Source organism: Drosophila guanche, unplaced genomic scaffold (genome assembly GCF_900245975.1).
Source record: "Drosophila guanche unplaced genomic scaffold, DGUA_6, whole genome shotgun sequence".
Lineage (NCBI taxonomy): Eukaryota > Metazoa > Arthropoda > Insecta > Diptera > Drosophilidae > Drosophila > Drosophila guanche.
The window spans coordinates 9,910,095-9,931,018 of NW_022995743.1; the positions used below are offsets into that span (position 1 = coordinate 9,910,095).

General features: G+C 49.5%; 1 protein-coding gene across 3 annotated transcripts; it reads right to left on the reverse strand.

Annotated features, from left to right (window-relative positions):
* Positions 1 to 257: 257 nt before the first annotated feature.
* On the reverse strand, positions 258 to 20,604 carry LOC117586181. 3 transcript variants are annotated; one of them, XM_034276214.1, is made up of 12 exons: positions 20,054 to 20,603; positions 12,903 to 13,369; positions 7,002 to 7,072; positions 6,645 to 6,742; positions 6,152 to 6,578; positions 4,374 to 5,250; positions 3,860 to 4,303; positions 3,225 to 3,797; positions 2,945 to 3,161; positions 2,657 to 2,877; positions 2,436 to 2,605; positions 258 to 1,446 (listed from the first exon to the last, which is right to left on the reverse strand). In XM_034276214.1, exons 2-12 carry the CDS (start codon positions 13,132 to 13,134, stop codon positions 784 to 786), a joined length of 3,993 nt encoding a protein of 1,330 aa, XP_034132105.1. In that variant the 5' UTR covers positions 13,135 to 13,369; positions 20,054 to 20,603; the 3' UTR covers positions 258 to 783. The 3 variants fall into 3 exon arrangements, with proteins under 3 accessions (XP_034132105.1, XP_034132031.1, XP_034132191.1); XM_034276140.1 differs by having other exon boundaries at positions 6,152 to 6,581; XM_034276300.1 differs by lacking the exon at positions 258 to 1,446 and adding an exon at positions 1,959 to 2,317 and having other exon boundaries at positions 6,152 to 6,581; positions 20,054 to 20,604.
* Positions 20,605 to 20,924: the final 320 nt, after the last annotated feature.

Genomic DNA, 20,924 nt, shown 5'->3' on the forward strand with positions numbered 1-20,924 from the left:
GATATTGCGTACCTTGGCTAAAAGAAAGCCACTCGAAGCATCGGATCATCCCCAAAGCAGAAGATCGTGTTACGATTAAGAGAATTCCGATTTGTTCCACTGCGTTAGGCAGTACCTTTTATGTTGTAGATATGTAAAAATTGTATAAAAACATAAGTAAAACGAAAATACAAAAAAGAAAATTGGAAAGTAAGAAAACAAGAAAACATTTTACTCGCCCTTTGGTAAGTTCCCAATAATTGAGTGGAAATATCAGGATATTTCTTGTACTTATTTTTATTTAAATGTACTTAATGCATATATTTAATTTCATTAAATACAGTGACTATTTTTTCTTTGCACATTTAAGAGAAGACAATGCGAAAACATTCGGAATGAACGTGCACGTACGAGTACCTAATTACAATGCTTGATTTGCTTGAATAATTTGTGTGGTGTGTTGTGTTGTGTTGTGTGGTGTTTGTTTAGACCATTAATATCTATGCAATATATTTACAATTCACTATACTTGTGGATCATGCGTTGTGCGTTAATTGTAAAGCTTGCGCACCCGGAAACGCCATCCTGGGGAGCGGAACGCCATCTGTTCTTCGCCGCCCTCCCCAAGCGCTTGCAGTGGAACTGCTTTATGGCAAAATCGAAACGAAATAGAGCACGAGAAGGAAAAGGAGAGAGTGGGTAAAGAGGACATGGGGCACAGGCAAAGATATGTTAAGATGTTAAGAACTTAAAACGAGCTTTAAATAAATCGCTACGAGTGGGGCACCACATGTGGAACCACTATTAATGCTTCGGATCCTTGTTGTAATCCACATAGACGCGAACCACTTCACCGGAGTACTTGCGCTGGGAGGGCATGAAGTAAAAGTCGGGTGTGTCCGAGCCACCATTCTGGCGGGGATCGTCGCGAGACCGATCATAGCCCGAGTCTCGGTCCCGCTCCCGCTCCTGACGGTGACGGCGCTCTTCTTCCCTCTCCCTGTCCCGGCTGCCCTGGCGGGCGGTGCGACGATCGTGGGTGTAGTAGCCCGACGGCTGCATACTGGTCGCGTTCTGTTGGTAGTTGTGAGTCTGTCGAGGCAGGGAATAGGCCCGCTCCGCGTAGGAGCTGCGCGAGTAGGCCGCAGGTGCGCCTCCCACACTGCTCTCTTGGCGACCATTGGAGGCGCGGCTGGGGTGGCCGTTCCCATTGCTATTTCCATTGCTGCCCTTACCCTGGCCATTGGTGCTCTCGTAGTACATCTGGGACTTGCTGGTGGGCGAGTGGGACATGGGCAACGTGGTCTGCTGGCTGCTGCTGGTGGACTGGTTGCGGTGGCGAGACTTCTCCTTGGCCGCTGTGCTGGTGCTGGTCATGTGCTTCTCCTCCGTCTCGCCGTAGGGGTCGAAGGCGTAGTTGGTGTTCGAGGCGAACTCCTTCCAGGGTGAGTTCTGGATGAGTTTCTCCTGCAAGCACAAATAGGTATCAGCATGATTATGGCTCGTTTTGAACTCTCGGCGCCCAACCAGTCAGCATTTGGTATGGTAGGCAATGTTTCCCCAATTGAACGAACTCTATTCATCTGCTCTGGACATGTGTGCCTTGTGACGCCTGCGTTTACGTTTACGTTTAACCCGGGAAACTCATTCGTGTAAGAAAAGGAAGAATTGTGTTAATTGTAGTCGAAGAAGACAGCAAGAGTTCTACACAAGGTTCTAGTCAATGTTTTGGAGAGAGTATGCAGCATATATCAAATGCCGACTGGTCAAGAGAACCCGCGCACGCACAGATATTAAACGATTAGCGTATGAGTGGGTGGAAAATTAGACAATACTTCAAAGCCCTGGAAACACAGAAATATTTGTAGGTTAAAGAAAAGACAGATGTGGGTGGGACACAGAGAAGAAGGGTTGGGTTAGCGGGTGACGTGTTAATGCAACAAGAACAGAAATAGGAAAATGCAAAGTCAATTACCAATTCAGTTCTAGATAGTCGTAAGATTTGGATAAACGCAAACAGCTGGCGAATGGGTACACACGATCGAGAGAGGTTTCCGCGTGGACTAACTATAGTTATAGGCTGGGATTCTGTGATCCTTAAATGCACTTAAGGCAGCTGTAGAGCTGTGTAGCTGATGTCAGGGTTCTCGGAGAATGATCTTGATGATCGGATGATCGGGCAGTGGCTGTGACAGTGATATGTATTTCTGATTGGAATGTTTTTGTGTGTTTGTTTGCTTGACGGCATTGAGTCTTATAGATCGCTAGAGGGCTGGTAGTAGCGCTGGTGCTGTCGCTGCTGGTACATGCGCCACTCCTCGGGTATAACGTAAACCAGCTTTAAACGACACGGTACAATGGATAAGAGATTATTAGAGCTGTAAGCATTCGACTGCACTCTACGACCAATGCCAACTCGATGGGGGTACCGGTGTGTCCTGATTTTTCCAGCTTACCTTTGTATTCTTGCTCTTGCGTGACGTCTTCCAAATGGTGCAGAAGGCCTGGATCAGAGCGATGAGCACCAGGGCCGCAATCAGACCGAGTACAATGTACAAACGCGTCTCGGACAGGTCGAAGAATGATAGCAGTGTCTCCTTGGCGTTCGGTTCGGTGGTGCTCTTGTCTATGGGAAGAGTGTCACTAAATGTTTTAGCTAAGTTCAGTTGCGACTTACATTCCAAGGCCTCAAAGTCAAGGTACTGTGGATCTACAGTCAGAGAGCCCACACGGCCGGTGGCTATCTGATCCTGCAGCGCCGCGCGAATCGCATCGGCGTTCTTCAGGGCGGCTCCTTCGCCGATCTTCTCCACCGTATTGTTGTCCAGTTCGTGCAGCTTCTCCACATCCGCCTTATCGAACATAGCCTGCACCTTGGCGACCATCGTGCTGCCCTCCCTGATAAAAAGGTTTGGACATTCAGAAAGAGAAGAATGGAGAAACGAGAATGGTGTGGTGTACGCACTTTTCAAAGCCCAGAATCTCCGTCTTGTAGTATCCGGGCAGGGGACTGAGGATGCCGTTGAAAGAGTCCGAGATGGTGGCAGCCAGGTTGTTGAATTCCACCGTGCCCGCCTTGGGTGCTTCGTAGGACTCGCCCAGGTTCATCAGCTTCACGCCCACAGCGTAGACCAGGCGGCTGGGCGCCGGCGTACTGGTGCCAACAAACACAGCCTCCAGTTCTGCAAGGCGACAACGAAATTGGAAAGGGGATACCTTGAGGGGATTCGGGGGGTGTCACTCACCTTTGCCACAGGATTTGATGCAGACGCGGCGCGAGGAGACTGGCGGCACCTGCTCGTGCTTGCGGATCTTCTTGTTGACCACGTTGAAGGCGCCGCCCAGAACGGGGAAGAACAGATAGAGGCAGTGGTCGTCGGTGAAGGACAGATCCTGCTCATCATTGCTCACACGTTTGCGGTTGAACTCCAGGATCGTGACGCCCTTGTCAATGCGCCCCGAGGCATTGTAGATGTCCTGGCGATCGTCCAGCTTGGGCGGAGCATAGCCCAGCACCCACGTGTCCATGAGGAAGGGTCGGCCGTTGCGCTTGTCCACCCAGCCGATGATGGCGTCGGTCTGCGACATGCGTTGATCCTCGCTGAAGCCGATGCCCGTCCAGGTCTCCGTGTTGGACGTCTCAATGTGCCAGCGCATCTCGTCGCCGCGCCCGACCGTCTCCCAGGCGGCGTAGTACTCGCAGGTGTGCTCCTGGGGCGAGCAGTTGGACGGATACTTCCAGTGGCCGTAGCAATCATTGTCCAGCACATTCGTGGTCAGATCATTCCGGTCCGCACTGGCGGCGGCCTTCTCTTTCTCTGCAAGGGAACGAGGCATAAGACGGCTTCCGAAGGGTGGGTTCGGTTCAGGGAATGCTCACCAAAGAAATTGATCTGAGTGAATCCGCGCTGCATCTTGTGGCCGTGGTACTTCAGCTCGTCCGGCTGATAGAAGTCCTTCACGGTGGAGGCTTGCGTCTCCAGCCCAGAGGCTGGCACGTGCACATAGCTGCCCGGCTCCTGGCCCTTGGCCCAGATCACATGCGTCAGTGCATCGTCCAGGGTGTGGTCTGTGGGCTCCGTGGCCACCAGCTTCTTCCGGAATATGATCGTGGTCACGCCGTTCTCTTCGAAGCCAGTGCCCAGGGCCAGGTTCGACTTTCCGCCGTAGAACTCATCGCTGCGCGGCGTCGATCGGTCCCGCGTGTAGTAGTCTCCCACCCGACTGGCCATTCCACGGGCCGCTCCAATAACAATGTCCGTGCAGTCCATTGGATTGAAGTCGTGGATCGGCGTGTACGCGTTCAGACGGTACTTGGGCGATTCTAAAAGTGGGATAAATAATAACTCTGGAGTGATCTTACGGACTGTGTTTGTATTTGTGGCCATGCTTACCTGTCGCCTCGCGGCGGCTGCGCTTCGCGTTGCTGCTGACGCGGTAGGAGACGCTTGTTGCGACGGCACTGACTCCGTCCATCTGTGCATAGTCTCCGGCGACTCTTTTGCTCTTTGAACTCTGGGCCACGGGCTCAGGCACACTTTTCGTTTCCGGTTCTGGTGTGCTCGCAGGCTCTGGTTCGCTTGTGGGTTCTGGTTCGCTTGTGGGTTCTGGTTCGCTCTTGGGCTCCGGCTCGCTCTTTGGCTCTGGTTCGCTCTTGGGCTCCGGCTCGCTTTTAGGTTCTGGTTCGCTCTTGGGCTCCGGCTCGCTCTTCGGCTCAGGCTCGCTCTTCGGCTCAGGCTCGCTCTTAGGCTCAGGCTCGCTTTTAGGCTCAGGCTCGCTCTTCGGTTCCGGCTCGCTCTTTGGCTCAGGCTCGCTCTTGGGCTCAGGCTCGCTCTTCGGCTCAGGCTCGCTCTTAGGTTCTGGTTCGCTCTTGGGCTCCGGTTCACTCTTTGGTTCAGGCTCGCTCTTCGGCTCCGGCTCGCTCTTAGGCTCGGGCTCGCTCTTCGGCTCAGGCTCGCTCTTTGGCTCAGGCTCGCTCTTCGGCTCAGGCTCGCTCTTAGGCTCAGGCTCGCTCTTGGGTTCCGGCTCGCTCTTGGGCTCCGGTTCACTCTTGGGCTCCGGTTCGCTCTTGGGCTCCGGTTCGCTCTTGGGTTCCGGTTCGCTCTTCGGCTCAAGAGTCGTAGTCAAGTCACCGATATCCCGTATCAGAGGGAAGTTTTTGCACTCCGGAGTAAGACCGCGCGGGCGCCAGCCGAATCCCGCCCAGGAGGTGCCGTTCACCTTGAGTACTACCTCGATCTCCTTCTGCTCCTCCAGAAGGCGCCAGTAGATGTGGTAGTCGGCCGAGAGCTCCTTCTTGGTGTAGGAGGAGAGGTCTAGGTCGGTGGTCTTGTAGGGCGACCGCTGGTTGCACCCCAACCCGAACCAGCCGAAGTTGCAGTAGCACTGGCGGCGGGGCAGCGAGGTGCCGCCGAGGTCGATGCACTTTCCCTGCGCACCGCAGTCGGAGTCGGCGGCACACTCATCCCGGTACTGGCACTGGGCTCCGTAGTAGTTCTTGTCGCACCTGCAGCGCGAGGGGTAGTACTTGCCGTGCCCGGAGCACGCTTCCTTGAAGTCTTTCCGGGGCTTGATGTCGACATCGGCGCACGACCAGAACCGATAGCTGCTGGACCACTCGTCGGCCTGCCGCAGCAGGCGCAGGGTGCAGTTGAAGCACTCAAAGTCCTTAGGCAAGTTCACTGNGTTCTGGTTCGCTCTTGGGCTCCGGTTCACTCTTTGGTTCAGGCTCGCTCTTCGGCTCCGGCTCGCTCTTAGGCTCGGGCTCGCTCTTCGGCTCAGGCTCGCTCTTTGGCTCAGGCTCGCTCTTCGGCTCAGGCTCGCTCTTAGGCTCAGGCTCGCTCTTGGGTTCCGGCTCGCTCTTCGGCTCAGGCTCGCTCTTTGGCTCAGGCTCGCTCTTAGGCTCAGGCTCGCTCTTGGGTTCCGGCTCGCTCTTGGGCTCCGGTTCAGAGAACCCGAGGCCAAGCGAGAACCCGAGGCCAAGCGAGAACCCAAGGCCAAGCGAGAAGCCGAGTTCTCAGCATCAGTTCAGTGGCTATAGGGCATAGTCTCCCTTCAAAAACGTGAGGCCTCATTCTGGCGCGCCCGCGGTCGGCTTAGGGCGGGTCCTCCACGGCAAGTGGAACTCATGATGGAGCTAGAGGAAGAGCTCCTCCAGAAGGCGCCAGTAGATGTGGTAGTCGGCCGAGAGCTCCTTCTTGGTGTAGGAGGAGAGGTCTAGGTCGGTGGTCTTGTAGGGCGACCGCTGGTTGCACCCCAACCCGAACCAGCCGAAGTTGCAGTAGCACTGGCGGCGGGGCAGCGAGGTGCCGCCGAGGTCGATGCACTTTCCCTGCGCACCGCAGTCGGAGTCGGCGGCACACTCATCCCGGTACTGGCACTGGGCTCCGTAGTAGTTCTTGTCGCACCTGCAGCGCGAGGGGTAGTACTTGCCGTGCCCGGAGCACGCTTCCTTGAAGTCTTTCCGGGGCTTGATGTCGACATCGGCGCACGACCAGAACCGATAGCTGCTGGACCACTCGTCGGCCTGCCGCAGCAGGCGCAGGGTGCAGTTGAAGCACTCAAAGTCCTTAGGCAAGTTCACTGGATACGCTTGGGCGCTGCTTAAATGAAGAAGGAATCTCTGTCAGGCAGGAGCAAGTGCTGGGCATTGATAATCAACTCACGTGACGTCCGTGCGCACAAATTCCGAGTTGTTGACGTGCGGCGTCAAGTCCAGAACGGGCCGATCGAGGGCATCGAGCAGTTGCAGCCGAAAGCCGCCCTGTAAAAGATTGCTCTACTGATTAGACCTCTCTCAGATGATCAAATTTAGCCACGAACAGGCCAAACAATGACTGAGAACTAGCGGCCCGATCTCGTGCTGCATTTCCCAAAGATGGGAACTTGACTCTGACTCTGCGCGTGGTGTGCATGTGAGGCAATCACTGTGCTTCGAGTCGTGCTTCTCGGCTAATTAAGGCCCCGATAAGGCGTGTGTTCTGCTCCCATTGCAACAGAACGCAGCGGCCCAGTAAACTTACCTTGTGTGGATAGGCCAGGTGCCAGGTGACATTGAACATAGAGCCGGACAGCAGCGAGGTGCGGATGGAGCCTGCAGAAGGGAAATCAGAGCATGATTATAGTGATTACAATGATTACCCAACGATGTCCCCAGAAACTCCCATATGGGCATGACACATGGAATCGTCGCATAATTAAAGGTTTGCTCTGCTGCACAACTGGTTCTGCATTGACTGGCATCGAGTGGGGTCTATTCAGTCATTCAGGGCGCCATGCACCTGTGCATCAGCTCTGCAGCTGTGGCCCTGCCCAAGACTCGAACGCGTATAGTTCCAGACATATTTCATATGTTGCATAAGAGAGAGCCATGCGGTAATCTCCGCCATTGATGCTGACCAGCTGTAAAAAGGCCACAACTGGAAGATGCAGCCTCGCACATCGTTGGCAGCCAATACACGACGAACGAGTCGCTAATTGAAGCCATTAAACGTTTATAGCGATGCTCGGGCCCAGGCAGACCCTGTACAGCCACACTGCCAGTGGATGCCTCCTAGATCTCTGTGAAAGCGAAAGCGAAAGCGAAAGGAGGAGAAGTGTCACTCTCCCGACATGCGGCAATGGCAATTGTCGACAAATATGGAAGCTGAAAATTATGATTACTGCTGGCACGGCTGCAGCCGTGGCACAGCCAGTTAGTCAAAGACATAGAGCTGTAGCCAGAGTCATCCTAAATGCTTGGCAACACACCAACACGGCGAGTCCGAGTGACCACTTGAATCATTCAATTGGCTGGCGCTCGATGGTCGTGCAGCTGCCAGTTTGGCGGCCCAATATGGTCAGACGATGACAGCCCCAGCCGATGGACATGACGTGCAGTCACTTGGCTACCCTCGACTAGGGGTACATACCGTAAGCAGTGCCTTGACAGCTGCCTGGCATGCTGGGTACTCTGCAGTCGACTCCCCAGCTGCCTGTGGATGGACCGCAGCTGTGCGGTGATGTATGTATCTTTTGTGGGTCAGTGGATGTTCTTTGGCAGCAAAACTCTTGATTTCAGTTGCGCAACTGCGCGAATCGGCAGAGAATAGAAACGAACAGATTTACAGATCTACAGGTCTCCCTCCATTCATGTGGAAACTCTGGGGGAAATGCAAATGCAAATGGGAAATCGGATCATTGCATTCTTAACATTCGAATGCACCTGCAATCTGCATCTGCCCCGCCTGCCCCCTGCTCCGACTGGACCACACAGCTTCGCTTCCCATGGCCTACCCCAGATTCGAATTAAACTAGATTTCAGTTTTCTTTTGTTTTGATACGTAAAAAGTGGTCAAACCAGATCGAAAATGGGTTAAGCACAGGCAAGGCACAAATATGTGCGACTATCAAGGGATACATACATCAAATGTTGTTCCCATTAATAAATCGAGACAACGGATCGGATCGGATCGAGGTGGATCGAACAAATTATGCCAAAATATGGGCGGAACCCGTCGAGTTGCTCTGCCCCAATCTCTGAATCCCCACACGACACGACACCACACCCCACCGCATCCCATCCCAATGCACCCAAATTAGCAGGTGTTTCTCGGTTTTCGGTTTTCTGTATTTTTTTTTGGCTGTTTCTCATGTGGCCATGCCGATCCGATCCGATCCGATCCGTTCGCCTGGTCAATATTTTATACGGTTGTTTTTTTTTTCTCGTATTTCTCGCCTCCATGCTTGTCATATTTCCCATGAGCAGGTCGCGAAAGTTGTTCACCTTTGGGCCGCGCCGTGGCTTTGAGGCTGTCTGTCTGACTCTCTGTCCGTCTGTCTGCCTGTGTGTGTGTGTAGAGAGTATCTGTGAATCTGTGTGCTGTTTGAGCTTGAACTCGCCGACATCGTCTGGCCATTTCGAAAGTCTTTCCCGTCTGCCAAATGGATACAGGTACATATACAGGGGCGTCTTCTCTGGCGGAGATTCGCGTGAAATCGGTTTATAATTGATTGAAAACTCAACTAATTTGGCTCGCACGTTGGAATGCCACAGCTGGGAGACAGGAGAGAGAGAGAGATGGAGATGGTGCATCTAACAGTTACTAGATCTGATGAGAGAACCCATAATTTGTTTGTCTTTGCTCGCACGCAAGGTTCTTGTTTTCTCCTGCTTTGCTTTTGGTTATGGGTGGCGTTGCATTACATCATGATACCAAACCAAACATACCCCCCATTCTCCCCACACTGCACAGCGGCGAACCTTGAGGCAATTCGCTTGTAAACAGAAGAATTTTCGCTTGCATGCATTCTAATTGCATGTGCCACACACCAGAACAGTGCAACAGCAGCAGCAGCAGCAGCAGCCAAATATGGTGTACGCCTCTCACGTAGCCGCAACAAAGACTTCCGCAATGAGCAGCCGAGTGGAGGAGGTGGAGAAGGAGAAGGAGGTACAGTGTACAGTTTACAGTTTACAGTGTGCACTGCCAAAAGGTTGACAAATAAACTTCAGGCAAGCGGCTCGGCTAACGAAGCGTTAAGCATGCGCCGTGGAGAGCAATACATTTTTGCGGCATAGCAGAAGCCAAAAGGAGAGGCGGAGGAAGCAGAAGAAGGCATGCCATAACATGCCATAAAATTCATTTGGCTTTGGCAACTCCGCCACAGAGCCCAGATAGCTGCCTGCCACATGCCGCATGCCGCTTTCCGTCTGCCGTCTGCCACTTGCCACCGTTCGACGCCAAGCGGTTAGCGTCTCGATATTTGCATTGCTTGTTGCTGTTACCTCCACTTCTGTGGTCAAGGAGTTTCGCTTTAGTTAATTGCTCGTGACGCCTGCCCCCGTGTCCCACTGCTTGTCCCACTGCTTGTCCAGTGGCAGGCACTTTGCAGTTTATGCGAGTGCTCGAATTTATGGCATGTCTGGCCCGGCCGATACCACGTCTCCCAGTCAATAGATCCAGATATTTGTGGTGCATGTGAAGCTGGAGTTAGTGGTGCTGGTGCAGCAGATATTTATGGGTTCTCCATTACGATATTATTACGTATACGTCGGCTTGGGTCCGCGTCCGCGTTTGTATCTGCCTCTTAAATGTCACACTCATTGATATTCTGAATGCATGACAATCGCAGTCTACAGGATTTGCCTATAAATAAGCTTTCGGTCTAGGTCTGAGACTGCGCGACTGCCATGACTCAGATATTGATGAATGGCTGTTAAGACTCTTTTTATTGGATTCCCTATGGGGCGCACGTTGGACTGCTGCTGATGGCTCTTCTAATTATCAACAGCAATGGTTTGTCAACCGTCGCTTGCCCAACCGCCAATCCGTCGAGTGTGACACAAGAGGCGACCACAACTTGACCTCCATTCGAGGCAGAGGCAGAGGCAGAGGCAGAGGCAGGCAGCCAAAGTAAAAACAAAGCAACGACACAAAAGCAGTTGAAAAGAGTGTCAAACACGAAACAAATTGAGATCGTTTAATGGGAGATCGGAGGGAAGGAGGGGCATGGTTATGGTAATGCAAACAAGATGCAAGAGGCGGCACAGAGGTCAACATCGATAGAAAGAGCAGATGCATCTCAACAACAACTGTAATGAGCGATGCAGCTACATTTAGCTGTCACTGTCAGCAACAACAGCAACTGATGAAGATACAGCCACAGAAACAGAAACAGAAACAGATACAAATACAAATACAGATATAGTTGTTTCCATTTTGGGCATGCCGTAACCACCGAGGATGGGATGGTGGCCCGGACTCTGGTTCCAGGCGGCTTCTGTGTGTGCCGTAATGCACAAGTGAAAGTTTCCCCACTTGCTACAGCATGTTGCATTCCACTTTGCCTTTTCTCGGCGCATACATCATCAACAGCAAGACAGGCAGTGAGCTGAGGCTGAAGCTGAAGCATCGATGCAGCAGGCAGGCCGCAACCTGCTTGGCCAATTCAATTCGCGTTTGGCAAGCCGCAGGCGAAGGCAAAAGTTGTCATGCCCCGAAATGGGTTAAACGTGCCACCGATCGGCCAGCGACCAGCGACCAGCGACCATCGACCACAAGACAGGCCCAACCGGCGGCCAGCGTTGCGTATACGCAATGCAACAAGTGTGTGCGCGTACGAGGAACTACTCGCACTCGTATATAATTAACGGCCAAGCCAAAGAAAACAAAATGAAACTGCCAACGAAATCGAAAATGAAAGACAATCTTCAAAGGCCGAAGCTTTAGCTACCCTTTCCGGTAACATTTCGTGGGAAAATGTGAATAATTATTGTCAAAACTAATGCCAGATCATCAGCTCACTGACAGGCTGCATTGGCGACTATTTAGATATCCCCTTTCCGAATGTGGAAGAGTCTAAAACTGTGGCTCTTCGGCTGCTTGCCAGCCGTGCGATAAGCCAACAAAGCTGCAAAGTGGCAAGGCAAGCCAAGGGAAGTTTCTCCTCGCATTGAACATGAAAAAAATGCCGTTCGACGGGTTGTACCATAAGTTTTTAGTATGTACAGATACTTTATAGACATATCGATGGAAATTGATTTGGCATTTTGATGCGGCGCACGTGTTGGTATCCGCTGCCGCTGCTGCCGCCTCTGCTGTTGCTGCTGTTGCCAATTACCACAGACAACCAGTCAGCCATCTCTCAAGGCAATTGTCGGCTTCGAGGGCACATAATTGATATGCAAACAGTATAAATATATGGCCAGCACCTGCATAAGAACCAGCACCACCCCTCCACTCCTGCCCCGCACTCCTGGTCATCGCAAATCAAATGTCAAAATCGTAGGGCCGCGTGCACACGTGTCGTATGTGCTTTTTATTCGATTTTTGAAAGTGCATTTAACCAAAAATCATAATCAAAATCATAATACCACTCATAATCTCCTCGTGAGTGTGTTTGTGTGACCCAATTTCTGGGGATTGGGATTCACGCGCACACACACACACACACACAAACACAAACACAATGTGAGCGAGCAAGCGAATGGCCCCCAAAGTTTTGCTTCTCTCTCTCTCTCTCTCTCTGTTACAGTGCTGCTGCTGCGCTGCCTGTTGCTTTGCTCGCGATATGCAAATTAATTGGTAACACTTTTCAGCCGCAACAAAAACAACAACAGCAGCAACAAGTAGCATTGAGCAAGATGAAACACAAAACAACAAAAGCATAGGCATACTCATAATATGCACTGGCATGGGGGTAGGTGGCACATGTGTAGGTAAATTGTTATGCAAGCAAAAGCAAAAGCAAAAGTGCACGTCTCTCTCAATTATGAATTTCAACTAAACAAAACAAAACAGTAAGTTTCAAAACTGTATATGAAAATCACAAATTGCTCTCTTCTCTCCCTCTCAAATATGCGTTTGCAAGCGAGCAGTTGCTATTGCAGTTGCTGCGGTGTGCAAAAGTGAGAGAGGTGAGCGACAACATAACGGTTTTTTGCCGTGCTTATCTCATCTCCCGATCAGCAGAAACCATTGGGCAGGCAGGCAGCAGGCAAGACTAGAAAACAATTAATTGCAAAGGCAGAGACTTTTCGGCAGTAACAGAATCGAATAGATTGAGTCTCTCTCTGGGTTCTGGCATTCAACAAATCAGAAATACCCACCATGAAGGTATTTAGGCAAACAGTTGTTGTGTAACGCACTGTACCGAACGTGCTTGACCAATTGCTACTACAACAAAGCAAAGCGGAAAGCAGTGAGCAGAAAGCAAAAAGCAAAGCAATAACAGCCCATAATGAGCCATATACATATTACGATCGCGGCAATCAGCTATCGATGGAATGGGGAGCACGCGCTGGAGGAGGAGCTGAATAAGCGAATGGAATTGGGAAATGGGAAATGTTACTCATCGCATGGCTGCAGCTCCGGGCAGCGAACAACGGACAACGAACAAGAGATTCCCCAAATTGCTAGCAAAATGCTGGAAGAGAGACTCACCTTTGGGCATGCCACAGGGCGCCTTGGTCCGGGAATTGTCCAAAAAGTCCAGATCGTATTGCCGTGCTGGTGGGTAGGTGAGGGCCACGTGTGCCTCGGCCATTTCGAGGCAACACCAGGTGGCGAGCACTGCCAGCAGAGTGCCCCAAGCGAAGCCCTCCAGGGAGCGGCTGCTGGTGCGGTGCTTCGGCTGTCGCTCCGGCTGGGGATCTTTCCCCCTATTCATAGACATTTTGTGTTGGTATAATTGATTTCTTTACAATTTCTGGCGTTTCTCGGGGAGTTTCTTTTCGCATTAGCACCGCGTCTCTATTCAATTTCTTCTCCCGCTCTTTCTCTTTTCTTTTTGTTTGGTGGAATGTTTGATTTTGCACGGGGATTTTGGCGGTATATTATATAATAATAATATATGTAAGATCAGCACATCTTCGGGTACACAGCGATGGTAGGGCCACACATCTCAGCACCTGAAAATTACAGAAATATTTATTAGTTTAGCCAGAGAATTGCACAATTTTTGGGGTCTTGGTATGGCGATGGAGATGGAGATGGAGATCTGTGAAAATGATTTGTTGCAACGTCCAAAACAATGACAAGGAAATTTCCCAGGCAACACCACCGCTGCCGCGGGTCCATTAAGAGATTCGTTTCGTTGCAGAAAGTGTCGACAGATACGACGTTTCTCTTTTTTAGATGGATACATAGTAAGTACATATTTTGGTGGGACAGACCCACCCATCGATGGGAGCTGCTAAGCTGCGTGTGAAGTGCTCGCAGTTCAATGCTCGACGGGAACAACGCTGCCACCCCCGCTCCATCCGAGTAGCGCAGAGAAATCGAAGGCTTTGGCGTTCAACAAACTAATCAACGATCCCAATGACAGCTGTCGGGCCAAACTTCAACTTGAGACAGACAAAATGCCCAGAAATCTGGCTAATGATTTGTCATAAATAAGCAGAGCAAAACCTAATGGCAGCTACCTGCCTCCATGCCTCCAGGCACTCTGATAAATGGCGCTGAAATGGGCGTCAAAATGTGGCACGGCACGGCACACCAAACCACAATATGCCACACCGACAATTGTTGTTTTTTTTCTCGTTTTTTTGTGTGTGGTGCCACAGTTTTGGACAGACAAATTGCATGCTGCATGAAATTTGTGCTGTTTGTTGTGGCCCCCAAAGATAAATCATCGACAATTGATGTTAGTTGGTCTCGTTCCACTGTCCGCTGTCCGCTGTCCGCTGATTGGCCAAATTTCTACCACTCCACGGGAATGAGAGCGGACAACCTCTCTTGACCATTCCGCTGCTGCTGTTGCTCCACTTTTCCAAGTGACATCTCTTGGGTGGAGGAGAGCTTGCGGAGAGAACAAGTAGCAATACCGACAACAATTAAGATTTGAGGCAGCAGGCAAAAGCACAACTTAATCTCCCAGTCAGTGTCCAATGCCAGAGCCCGCAGAAATATGTTTCTATCTTGTATGCCATAAATGCACATGTATTGTGGATATTTTTATAAGCCGCTACCGTTACGACAACTTCCGAGCAAAAGCTGAGACAGCTGCTTCGGCGTTGGGTGACCGTCTCGTCTGGTTTTGATTACTATTGCTTCCAGCCATCCATTGCTGGCTTGGCCATCGTCTGGCATTGAGAGCGGACAGCTGCGACATGGCTTGACATTGAGGCGGCCAAAGCGAAACCAAACCATATCGAAAAGCATGTACAAAATGTTAATTAACACAATAAACAAACACACACTGTGGATGGTCAACCAAAAGAGCTCAGATAAGGCAGAGACGCGTAACTGGAGCAGCTAGAACAAACCACTTGGCCAAATGGGGAAACTTAATGCCAGTTGGCATTTATTTCGGGGCACAACAAAACCTCGAATCGAGCGCACAGCTGGACAGACGCAGCTGTGGGAGACCTAGGTGCTGGCCATGTATTCTCCGAATGGGCCTGCGTGTTCCAACTGTTGCCTGCTGCCATCATGAGTTGGCCAAATTCCCGCTAACGAAGAGAGGGAACCTGGAGCTGGATGGCAGTAAATTACTTGAATTACAGCAATTACTTGAACTGAATTTAGTCTCGAGTTCCTTGGCATTTCCATTAATTAGAACTGAAATGTAATTAGCAAACTACTCTTCAGACCCCAAGCAAAACAGACCCCATTCAAATGCAATTCACACGCAATTAAACTGAAAATCTTAAACTCAATTCGATTGCACTCCACTCCACGCCACGCCACTCCACTCTGCTCGAGGCACACACAACACTTGGGAACAGATGGGAGAACACTTGACTTGGTTTCGCACCAATGGGATATCGATTATGGCGCGGCATAGCTGCGGACATAAGCATTTGGCCACGCTACTCCATTTCCATTTCCATCTCCATGCCCCCCGTCCCACAACCCACAACTACGAGTGGAGACGAGTGGAAGAGTGGAAAAAATGCAGTCCAACTGGTTACGAAATATTCGAAAAGCTCATTCATGTCTCGGGCCTGAGATACAATTTTCAAAATACAAACACAGCCACAACGAGTATTTTATTTTTGTTGCTTTCTTGTATGGGTTTCTGTATCTGTGGCTATTTCTATTTGTACCGGAAACCGGTTACTGGCCCCAAAACAAAAATATAGTCAACTATTATTGGTATGGCGATAAATCGATGCTATCGGGTGGCTCCGATTTAGACTCCCAGCTCCGACTTCGATTCGGGCGTCAAGTGTATTGCCTGTGGCCGCGCCTACTCGTGGCAGCCAGCAACGAAATCAAAGCCCGCAAACCCCAACACTTTTGACCAAAATACCTTAACGAAATTATGCGCGCGCGCTCCATTTCCATTTGCAGTTGGCCAAAATTAGAGAACAGACTCGAATGGCTGAAAGCACAGCCACGGCACAGTTAAGTACAAAATTGTTAGGTAAAAGAGTTGAAATTGATTTTAAATGGAATCAATTGCGCCAGGCAGCGCGCCGAGAGAGGCGATCGATTGTGTAATCAAGGGAGAGGTCAGGAGCTGCCAGCTGAGATCTATAGCATAAGCGCTCCTCCATATTAGCAGATTTTTATTATCCAATAAAATAGTTAGCTATCCGAAAGACATATTTGCTTTTGGGAGGATTGGCGACTGGCCGTGCACACAAACTTTCTAATCATGCCTTGTTGATGAACGATGAGCGATTGGTGTGTTCATGTGACTCTTGTTGCTTGTTTTGGGTTTGAGACTACTACTGGGAGGTGCGAAAGCCATCTCCTCAGACGATAATGCGAGTGCTGCTGCGGCACTGCTGTTGGCGCGAAATTTCCCAACTTTAATGTCACGCACCACACGATTTCAGTTCCGATCCCCAGTTGGTGGTGGTTGGTCGTCAATGATTGTTTGATTGACAAACATTATAGTGAGTCCATTATAAGTATGGCCTAGAGCAATGGATCTGGCAATGGAACGGCGAACGATCGCTGGTGGCCGCAAACGGAGGCAGATCAGATCGTGTGGCAAGTGCTAATGCTCGTTAATCAATTTAATTAATGAAGTCCATCCACAACACTCGACAACTTATTCGGCCTGCGGACAGTGAAAGTTGACTCAGGTCCCAGGGGGTTTTCATTGATTTTTTCTTTCAATTTGTGTTTCTATTTCACCTTCGATTTCGGCTCGAATGCCGCGGAATGCTCGACGGAATGCCTCGGAATGCAATACCTGCGGATGAGTAAACAGAAACTTGTCACTTTCGATGGTTTTCTATCCATTATGAAAGCGATATGAACGAGTGAATCCAGCGATGTCTCTTTCCGTTGAATTTCCGTTGATTAGCGGACGATCCATGGCAGTGGAAGTGGAACCATCGTTTAATCTTGTGGAACTTGTGCAGCCGCCTCTGGGTCTTTCGCTTTCAGTATGCTTCCCAAATCAAATGAATTTCGCTGCTTAGCGGTTGATTTCCAACCAAAAACTTTCACAAGAATCCGGCAGAACGAGCTACACGGGTTTGCTGGGGATCAGGGCTAGGACTGGGGTTAGGCCAGAGGTTCACCCAGACGCCACCAAACAAGCAACCAAAATGTTTATTTTGCTTGCCGCTTTGTGGCCATTAAACTTGATCTCTAGATGTGCCTCTCCAAGCACACAATTTGTTCGTTGTACCCGCCGTAAACTTTGCCTATAAGATCATATTTCAATCTGTCAGGCGACAGTAACAGAAATAGCAAACAGTCGCGAGATTAAATGATGGCCGTCTCGGCTGAGTGGGCTTTCGGTATTAGAAGCGAGCGTTGGGACAGGGAAGGGGTACATATGAATGTACATATTTATTTATATTAACAAAGGAGGGACATCGCAGCTCCACTTGATGTCAGCGTAAATTATATTTATAAACATTAAATCATGCCCTTCTCCTTGACGGGGTTTCACGTGCAATTCATCTTTGGGGCTGGGGCTGGAGCTGGAGCTGGGGCTGGGGCGTTACAGTCGCAGTCACATCCACCTGTTAATTTATTGATGAGTTGCAAAAACCTGTCCAGGCTTTACATAAACACTCACAAATACTCGCATATACATAATCTTTACAAAGTTGCTGCTCAAAAGTCGTTAGCGGCAAATTCCATTTCTTCATTTCTATCATTTGCTCATGGCTGCTGGGGGAGGGGCAGGGGCAGGGGCAGGGGCAAGGGAACGGGGATAGCATCTAACTTTCATCCAACTTTGAGTTGGGTTGATGAAAACTCCGCTGAATAGCTTTCTGGCAAACTCTCTTTCGACCTGTGTAGATGGACCAGCAATCGGTTGGCGATTCTTTGATTTCTTTATTGTTTTTCTCTGGGCCATGTTGTTGCGTGTTGGCTAATCGTTTTTCCTAGAGCAATTGGGTCTGCGATTCGGGCCAGCAATCTAGCTGCCAGCCAAGTGGCTAAGGTCAGAGCGGACTAGAGATGGACTTCGAATGCTTCACGCATTTGTACGAGTAGCAGCCAACCGACCCGACCAATACTCGTAAATTGATTGCTGCCCGTCCCTCGCATTTGTTTTGGCTCTTTGCGTAATTAGATGGGCGATTATGGCCGTTTACACGGACCGCTTACAAATCTACAAGTATGACCATGAAATGTACGCCGTTCAAATGCCAATCTCCAAAAATCAAGACCAAGACGAAAGACTTAGGCAACGAACTCAAAGGCAGCAAAGGAAACCTCATCTGGCACTCGCACTTGCACTCGTAAGCGTAAACAGAATAATAAAACATCAAAGTAAACACGGGGAGGTATTAACGATTTGGCTAACGATTAGGAATGCGATATGCTAATCACTGTACAGAAATATTGCACATACGGTCGAGACACGGATCTGGATGGGTAATGGCAATGGGAGTCGGGGGAGCAAGTGCATAAATTACAAATGGATTTCTGTTCGACTGTGACATTCCCAAATGACTTCTGAGAGGAGTCAAGATGCGCCTCAAGGTGGAACCAGCACCAGCACCAGCACCAACACCCTGCCCTTCTCCTCACTTCGACTTCGACCGACTTCGAGGTTGCCCATCGCAGTGCCACTGTGTAGAGTGTAGAGTGTCTATCCGTGTATGTGTGTGTGAGTACTCTTAACCAGTTTGTTTTAGCCAAATGTGATGTGTGCCTGAACGCCCCCGAACTCCCCCCGCAGCAGACCATTAGAGAAACCTGCCCGACTACGATTCTGATTCTGGTTTCGTTTGCCTGCGCACATTCTCACTTTTAGTTGTTTTTGCTTGGCTCTTTTGTTGTTATTTTTCGGTGCTGTACGCGGCTTATTGGCATTTTTTGTTTTGTTTATCAGCAGCTGGAATTTGTTAATAAAACTTTATGCCATAATGCTCCTAAATATGTTATGGAGAAGAGAACCTGCGTGTCCGTGTGGTGTGGTGTGGTGTGGTGTGGGCCGCCAGCAGATATAATACAGTACATGGAAGTGTGTACAAGCGTATGTGTGTTAGACATTAGACGTTAGATGTTATGTTGGTAGATGCCATCCGGTTTTGGCCTTTGCTTTGCAGCTGGCAATGCTGCTCGGCTGCATTCCGCGCATGACTAACCGATGGTCGCAGGGGGTGATGCGGGTGTCGCGGGTGAGTTATTACCCTCAAGGTCACTTCTTCTGTTTCTTCTGTGTGTGGGGGGCTTCCACCTGCGTTCAATCCTAAGATGACGCTGCTGTTTGGCCCAATCGATTACACTGAACCGCTGAAAGACCTCCACATATGCGCTTCAGATGCGTATCGGTCATTAGCCGGCCAGCATTTAGTTGAGACAAACACTTACTGATGGAAACAAAGGAGAATTAATTAGATTCCGCTGCCGAACAAGCGATGGAATGAGAGTCAGAGGCACAGCGGTCAGCATTCTCCAAATGACTAATGGAAAGCTAAGAAGTTCTTGGATTCTGGATTCGGTTTTTGGGATACAGGTGGCGGTGACTCACAAAGCCAGAAACAACACTGGGATTGGATTCGACATCTCTTCTTTGCTGCTTGATTAATGGCTTTACAAAGCGCATACAAGATCTTTGCCTTTTTGGCCATTGTTTGGGCCTTTGCGCGGCATCGGTTTTAGAAATGATCTCATCTGTGCTCGCATCCGCTGGCATCGGCCCACATCGATATTCGCAGAACAATCCCAATCCAGTCCCATCCCCCATGATAATATGCACCACAAGTATTTGTTGTGTGTGGGTCTGTGCCAATAATTACAAAAGTCGTAAAGTGTCGTAAATTTCACTTTTTGGCCCATGGTATGGCATCTTCCGCTTGTGGCATGTGCAGGGAATTCGCAATTCCAAAATGAATGCGCATCGGCATTGCCAATTCCAGTGAGCATTTCAACAAAACTCGTGAGGTATTCTGCTTGTTATGGTACCCTGTACTTGTTGAGGCCAAGGCGGTATGATGTATGTTTTTGGATTAAAAAAGGATCGAGCATTCCATAGAATCTACATTAATTATGAGTTTTATTTATGACTATCTTCTATATATGTAAGTTCCCCATCCTATTGAACAAACACTAATTAGCCAATGTTCTGTGTGTAGGTTATATATCCTGAGGGTATCCCAAAGTCGTGCTCAATTATTGCAGCTCTTGGATTCCCTGAAAGAGGATAACAGGCATTCCACACTCACCTCCGTAAGAAGCACAACAACAAAGCAACGGCGAGATGTGGGCGGCGATAAGTTACGAAAATCTCAAGCAGCGCAATGTTCCAAAGAGGTGCACTGTAGTGGAAGAAGCCTCAGATCCAATCCGTTTCGACTCCAACGCCGCAGCTAATCAAAAGTTACAACACGCACTCGCGGCCGGGGCTGGAGGGCTGGCAGGCGGTGGACTCCGACACACGATCAAAGTCGCGCGGCACTTTTTATTATTATTAACGTTTGTTTTTGGGCACTCCCACACAAAGCAGTGCAGTGCAGTGCAGTTGCAGTGTGTATTAGTGAGTGATGTGTTAATCAATCAAAGATCGCCGCATCGATCGTTATTTATTTGGTGCATTGATTTGTATATTTTTGTTGGTTTATTTACTGCAACGGCAGGTACGGGTACGAGTACGGGTACGTGACTTGCCTTGCCTTGCACTTGCACAACAACCGCAAATCGAAATAATTCACGCTTCGGCAGCGATCGAACCGACGACAACACAAGAAAAACAGTGAAACAAAACTAACCAGTCCAGTGTGAGCGCGGATATAGTATATACTCTATGGTTAGTGGCGCGGTCTTGTCGATCAAATATCGAAAATGTACCGATATTTTTCAAATATATCTTAAACATACCGATAATAATTATATTCCTCAAGATTGATACTCGATTAAATATTAAAAGCTAATAAAAGCTCTGCACACTGAAAATATAATTGAATCCGATTGATGAATTAATTTTTTAGATGATATGTTAAAATTAAGAACTTATTTTATTAGTTTATTGATCGAATAAAGTTTAAACAAGAAGGTATTTTTTGTATTATTTTTACATAGTAACTACACGGTGACTCT